The sequence below is a fragment of the Gopherus flavomarginatus genome, chromosome 5 (assembly GCF_025201925.1).
Source record: "Gopherus flavomarginatus isolate rGopFla2 chromosome 5, rGopFla2.mat.asm, whole genome shotgun sequence".
NCBI lineage: Eukaryota > Metazoa > Chordata > Testudines > Testudinidae > Gopherus > Gopherus flavomarginatus.
The window spans coordinates 2,983,318-2,990,870 of NC_066621.1; the positions used below are offsets into that span (position 1 = coordinate 2,983,318).

General features: G+C 45.8%; 1 protein-coding gene across 1 annotated transcript; it reads left to right on the plus strand.

Moving 5' to 3' along the window:
* Nucleotides 1-6,216: 6,216 nt before the first annotated feature.
* Nucleotides 6,217-7,179, plus strand: LOC127052892 (olfactory receptor 1019-like). Its single transcript, XM_050957037.1, has one exon. The coding sequence runs from the start codon at nt 6,241-6,243 to the stop codon at nt 7,177-7,179; it is 939 nt and encodes a 312-aa protein (XP_050812994.1). The 5' UTR covers nt 6,217-6,240.
* Nucleotides 7,180-7,553: the final 374 nt, after the last annotated feature.

The window sequence follows — 7,553 nt, forward strand, 5'->3', positions numbered from 1 at the left end:
TTTCCACAGGCTGAGTTCATCCTGGAAGTTATTTCACTACTGAGAGTGCCCTGGGAAGCATGGGAGTGTCTTCTGCAACAATGCAGCTTCTGCCCTGCTAATTTCAAAGAATGTTTGCAATGTCTCTGAAACACATTCAGATTTTAATGATACACAGTGGACTCACTTTAACCACACTTCCAAACTTTCTTGCCAAGTTACGCAATCTCAGTTTGGCAGTCACAGACTTTCTAATCATGCCACTGGGAGCTTATTAACATGGTCAGAAGCTAATATTGTTTCTGGAGAGATAGGTCAATTACACTAAATTTATCGCCTCAGGTCCCGAGATTGAGGCACCTGCAGATGTAACCTCCCTGGAATTTGCATTTTTTGTTTGTTGCCAGAGCCAGGGTGATTATTTGGAACCAGCACGCATAATTGCCAAAGTGCATTGCCTTGTTCCTCATAGGGGAATTAAGGAAATTACCAGCAGAGAATTCCCTAAGAGGGAACATACAAAGACAGAAACTAATTATTTCATTTGTAACTGCAAAACGGCACAGAAGATACATTTGAAATTCAAAACTGTTGTTGCAGTGACTATATTAGTATCAGTCAAATATTACTATTAATTCTACTAATGTCAGACCTACATATCCACGTCTCTCTGCAGCCCACATACCCTCTGCCCAGACCTTGTAGACCAGGACAGACACATCTTGATTGGATCCACCTTAATACCATGGGAAAACAGAGAAAGAATGTGGACAGAATAAACATGTTTTAAACTGAAACTTCTATCACAGCCACAGGTTATGAAACAGGCTCTCCCATAAGACAGAATAATTCCCTTCGCTGCAGGAATGGTTGGAATACTCCGACTTGTGGCATGCAGGACATGAGACTATCTGATAATCATGACCTTTTCTGGCCTTAAAATCTATGGACCCACCGTGTACTGACTTAATTTCCTGTTTAACAATATTGCAAAGAGAAGCCTCTGGGTTTGTAACTATTTGGATGAATTCAGAGCGGAATAAAAAAAAATTTAAAACCAGTTACTAAAGACAGAAAAGAACATTTTGAAAATCCACCCACTCCCCAAATAGACAGCGCACTTCATTTCTGATCTGTAGCAACCTTCCTGGCATTTCTATTTCTATTCCTGGATCACCTGGCATTCCAGTCCTGTCCAGCTCATCTCTAATCTGCAGGATTCCCACACATGCCCCCAGCTCTGCATCAAATGCTAATTTGCATCACCTTGGTTTCCGTTACACTAAATATGTATGGTATGTGCATGCACACACACATACACAATCTGTACCAACACACTTTAGTGGAGAGGGCAGACAGCCTAGCATTTGGGGTGCCTGTGGCAGGGCAGGGAGGTGAGCTGTAGTGAGGCAAACACACAATTGGAGGCTGGGGACTAGCTAGAGCAACATTTAGGGCGCCAGCCTGTTAGATGAGGTGAGTTCATGTCCCTGCTCCCTGTCAATGAGATTTTGACAGTGAATAGTATTTACATTTCTAAGTGCCCAAAAACCTTTTGAAAATGATATTGGAGCAACATAACCTACAAAGAGTGTGACATTCCAAGAGTATGTCTACACTACCCGCCCATGAAAGCTTACGCCTAAGGTGCCACAGGACTCCTCGTTGTGTTTGAGTGCACTGAATTTCTCTGCTCCCACACTACCTTTGTGCATCCGAGAGGCATCACACAGACGAGGGAATGTGGAGCAGAGAGTGTCCAGGGACAGGAGTGGGAGCGTGTGTTATGGTGTTGGGCCCTAGACATAGTGTGATGAATGTGATGAACCTGCTGTCTCATGGTCAGGCCCCACTGCCCACCCCACCCCAGAATTAGCTGGAGGAAAAGGATTGGGCCACAGCTCATTCTGGGAGGGGATCTGGTTAGTGTATGACCACCAGAGAACGCAGTCTCTACCCACGTTCCGCATTGTGACAGTAGAGAGGTCCGTGTGAACAGGCAAAGCAATGACACCCAGAGGGCAGAAGAGGACCAGGGTCAGCCAGCGAGCTGCTCAGAATGGGCAGTGGCCGGCCAGAGGCAGGAGCCTGGGAGCTGGTTGTGGAAGAGGACAAGTAGCAGGCAGCTTGAGAGCAGGGCCAGAAGCTGGGGATGAGAAGTTGTAAGCCGAGCAGTAAAGCACCCAAGGCTCTCAGAAAGTGAAGTGTTTAATGGGCATCCACCAAGGGACGGAGAATCCACCAAGGGCCTAGGGCTTGGAAGGCCCACTGTGCTGACCTGTGCGCTCATGGTCCCTCACTAGTAGGGACTGGTAAACTCGCAGCAACACCATCCAGTGGGGACAATAGATTCGATAGAAAAAAAGGAAGAGCTGGGCTATTCCTTGCATTGGGCGGGCCCCGATTGTGCCTGTTCGGCACAGCCAGCCCAGATCTTTACAGTTATTTAGGAGCCTAATTCACATTGAAATCAATGGGGTCCAGATATGAAATCAATAGACCTATTAACATCAGTGGGGATTACAGCAGGCCCAAAGGGAACAGCACCTCCTCCTGTCCAGGTCCAGTCATCTCTACTGCCTTCTAAGAGGGAGGGGAAACATGACTCTATCTCCCCACTGCTTCTTTCCCCCCTTTTGGGGTATAGATCATAGCCAAAAGGGGATTAGCAGGGAGTGATACTTGGACTCAGAAAGCAAAAAGAATGCAGTTATGCCCGATCTACTGCTCACTGCAGTAGGAACTTCCCTTGCACTGCCTCCTTACCCCTGCACATTCAAGCAAGGATAATGTGACCATTTGCTGGCATCTACTCCCCTAGAAACTTAGCTGTGCACAAATCCCCAGGCCTAGAAAACATGTCCTGCATCAAAACTGTGTGTCCCAATTGTTTATAGGACGCAAGACCTTCAGCACCAAAGCACAGCCCCATACCCCTTGAGAGCATAGCAATTTCTTTTGCTGGTCTTCGTAGTAGATTTTTATCTTCTCTAGGGACCAGCCACTAGATCGGGGCAGGGCACATTAAGTTAGTATGTTACATTCACTCGGAAAGTTTTTCCTGTGCAAAATGCTCCCATAGAACTTTTAATTTGCTGGAATCTTGGTGTTTCCAGGTTTAATGGAACATTTCTCTTTCAAAACCTCTTCACGCAGAAAATTACAAAGCCTGGAGTGATGAGGCATAAATGACCAATAATGGAAAAAGCTATGTGTTGAGGTTTAGTCTACCCTAGAAAAGGCAGGGCCACCCAGAGGCGGGGGCAAGTGGGGCAATTTGCCTCAGGCCCCAGGCTTAGCAGGGGATCCCAAGAGAACGAGTGAGGCTCCCGCCCCGGCCCGACCCCGCCTCCTCCCCTCTCCTGGAGCCTCAGCTCGTCCAGGAGCGCCCCTGAACAGCCGCAGCGTGGCTCTGGCGGGGCCGGAGTTCCCTCCGCTCAGCCTGGAGCTTGCAGCCCCGCCCCTTTTCCACGCCGCTCTGAGCAGGGAGGAGCTCAGGGGTCAAGCTTTTCAAAAGTGAATAGTGGTTTTGGGTACCAAGTTTGAAGCATCTTCCAAGGACTGGACTTTCAGAGAGTGCTGAGCACCCACCTGTGACGAGTTGGATCACAGAAACCCCCTTGGGAGCTGCCAACTGATGTGCCAAGACCACTTCTGCCCCTGCTTTCCTGCCCTGGCAGCTTGGGACTCCAGAGCCCTGCCTGGTTTAAGCTTGCTGCAAACCCAGACCTGAAACCATGTCCCCTAACAGCTGTAGGCTTATCTGGAAGCAGGTTAAGAAATGTTTCTGTCTTTTACACTCAGATACTCAACTCCCAATGGGGTTCAAACCCTGAATAAATCCGTTTTACCCTGTACAGGGTAAACTCATAGATTGTTCCCCCTCTATAACACTGATAGAGAGATATGCACAGCTGTGTGCCCCCCCTCCCCCAGGTACTAATACATACTCCGGGTTAATTAATAAGTAAAAAGTGATTTTATTAAGTATAGAAAGCAGGATTTAAGTGGTTCCAAGTAATAACAGATAGAAGAAAGTAAATTAGCAAGTAAAATAAATAAAACACGCAGATCTATCTCTAATACAGTAATGAAACTGAACACAGATAAAAACCTCACCCTCATTGGTGTTCCATTAAGCTTCCTTTTACAGACGAGGCTCCATCTAGTCTGGGTCCAGCAATCACTCACACCCCCTGTAGTTACTGTCCTCTGTTCTGTATCTTTTGGAGTGGAGAGGCTCTCTCTTCAGCCAGCTGAAAACAAAATGGAGGGGTCTCCCATGGATTTTTAAAGATTTTCTCCCCTGTGCAGAATCCAGTTACAAAATGGAGTTTTAGAGTCACATGGGCAAGTCATATGTCACTGCACGATTATGTTCCTTACCAGCCTAGCCACATTCCCAGGAAAGCTCAGATGTGGACTGGTGTCTCTAAAAGTTCATTGTTAGCTTAAATGTTTTTTGACTGGGCACTTATTGAGAATAGTCTTTTCTCTGGAAGCTGACCAAATGCTTCACTGAGGCTACTTAAAATCAAACAAGTACCTAGCTAATATTCATAACTTTGAGTAAAAAATAATACATGCATGCAAATAGGATGAATATATCCAGTAGATCATAACCTTTGCAGAGATCTGTTATATGGCCTATCTGGTATAAAATATATTATAGTTATGTCATATTTCCAGCCATAAGCATATTTCTATAAAGAATTATGGGGTGCAATGTCACACTCTGTTAACCATGAGTTTGGGGAATATCCTCCTTTTTGCAGCCTGCTCTGACCTTGGCATTTTCACTGAGGACTGCCCCAGGCACCTCTGGGTCACAGGAGGCAGAGAAGACAGGTGGAGGAGTTATGAGCATGACTCCTAGAGGAAGTAGGGGCATAGTGTTTCCTGGGTACAGACCTGGAGTGACAGACTTGGGAGTTTCTGAATACAAAGATTGCTAGCTGTTGGTTCTTTCTACCGGTGTTCAGAGAAGCAGGACTTTGTGTACATTCTTTGTAACCCCTCCCCCACAGATTATACTAAAGAATAGAGCTGACATGGATCTTCAATTTTTCCTTCTAATACAATCAACCCTGCAATGCCTCACAGGTTGGCACCACTTAAAAGGGGGTACCAACATGTCCTGGAGCACTGATAATACCAGGAAAACCTGAACACCATGGGGGATAATTTCTGCTTCCATAGTGAAGAAATGAAGATTCAAAAAGATTTCGGTCTCTTCAAAAAAATAACCCTTTGCTGATCAGCTCTACACAGCGCATGGCTTGCACTGAAAACAGCAGGATGAAATCTACCCCTAACCTCATACTCTGTAACTCTTGTAGAAATTGCCTCTTTTCAGAACACAGTAAGGAAGAGTAGGTCAAATTAATCCCCAGGGAACCAATTACACCGAGGGTGGCTTTGGCTCACTGAATGCCTTAATTAGGTGTTATGGCTCTCTGAGCTCAGGTATTCCCAGTTGCTTCAGGAATCATGCCCCACAGATCACACATCTCAGTATAAAACTTCCCAAATGCTCCAAATTAGCAGTTTCTATTGATGGGGAAACACCAACACATCCCTCTCTCTCTTCTCAGCAGGTACGTGCTATTGTCCTGAATTACAGTCACACACACAGAGAGACACCATGGTGATCAGCAGGTATTGAATTCAAGACCTCCAGCACTAAAAGCCTCATCTCCAGCTCCTGCCCCTTCAGCTAAAGGTTGGAAAAAATAGGCAATTAAATTGACACTTGTATCTGTGGGTTCTCATACAGGCTAAAGTAAACGCCAAAAAACTGAATTTACACTGTAAGCAAGACTTACCCCAAACCGACATGCCAAGCCACAAAGCTCTCCTTGCCCAAAGATGGTAGAAAGATTGAGACTCCTCTATTCTCACCCCTTTTTGAGCTTACAAATAATCTCTTCAGACTGAAACAATTTTCACCATGATTCTCTTACAGCAGATTCACAAGTCACTACTTGCTGCTTGGATTAATGAATGGGACTGTTCGTGTGTGGAGCATGAGTAACCTGTGTGTCATTATATTTACACAGTGTCTATTTTATCACACAACTGGAACGACCAGCTGTGAACATCTGGCTCTGTGGACTAAGCCTTTCCCTGAGTGGGTACTGATGTCCATTGAGAAACTGATCTCCATTTATCTTCACTTACTTCATTACAGAGAAGGGACAGGTTTTCCGAACCAACCACCTGCCCACATCTCTGGAGCTGCCTGATCTCTGTACAGAGGATATGGAAAAGGGAAATCACTCGGAGGTGACTGAGTTCATTCTCACAGGACTGACAGATCGTCCAGAGCTGCAGGTCCCCCTCTTTGGGGTGTTCTTACTGATGTATGGTATCACCCTGGTGGGGAATGGGGGGATGATCTTGTTAATCATGAGTGATCCCCGACTCCACACCCCCATGTACTTTTTCCTCAGTAATTTGTCTTTCTGTGACCTCTTCTTTTCCTCGATAATTTCCCCTAAAATGCTGCTGAATTTCTTAGCCAAGAGGAAAAGCATTTCTTACACTGCCTGCGCTGTGCAAATGTCTCTATCTATCGCTTTTGCAGATGTTGTGTGCCTCTTGCTGGCTGTGATGGCGTATGACCGTTATGTGGCCATCTGTAAACCGCTGCTCTATACGGTCACCATGTCCAGGCAGCTTTGTAAACAGCTGGTGGCTGGGGTGTACGCTGTGGGGTTTGTGGATTCAATGTTACACACATGTTTTACATTTTGGCTGTCATTCTGCAGCTCCAACATCATCAATCATTTCTTCTGTGACATCCCCCCACTGTTGGTGCTCTCCTGTTCTGATACTCGCATCAATGAGATTGTGATGTTTGTTTTTATGAGCTGCATTATAGTGGGCAGCCTCGTAACTGTCTTCCTCTCCTATGTCTGTATCATCTCCACCATCCTGCAGATCCGCTCTGCCGAGGGCCGGCACAAAGCCTTCTCTACCTGCTCTTTCCACTTAACCTCTGTGGTCCTGTTTTATGGCATCCAACTTTTCCTGTATTTATGTCCTCCCTCCAGCTATTCCATGGACATAGACAAAGTGGCCTCGGTGTTTTACACGCTGGTGATCCCCATGTTGAACCCCCTCATCTACAGCCTGAGGAACACGGAGGTGAAGGACGCCCTGAGGAGAGCAATGAATAAACTCTTAACCAATTCCTGAATCTGTTTAACTCTGTACTGGTTTAGTGATGGGGAGTGGGAACCGGGGAATTCAATTCCCAGCCCATTGCAATGTAATTTCGCAGAGTTCGTGGTAGTATTGTTCCTTATTCTATTGTTGTTATTATTAATTTGTTTGTATTACAACAAGGTTTGCAGGCCCCAACTGAGATCAGTGGACAAAACACGAGAAGCATTGCAGGGCCAGAAAGAGAGAATGATTTTATAGACTGGTGACTAGGGGCATCCACCTAGAGGGTGAGATGCTCAACTTCATATCTCTGTTCCAAGGGCTATTTAATTAGTTATCCCCATTAGAACAACATTGAAAGGAGAGACTGAGATCAAACCAGACTGGAATAGCACATCACTCAG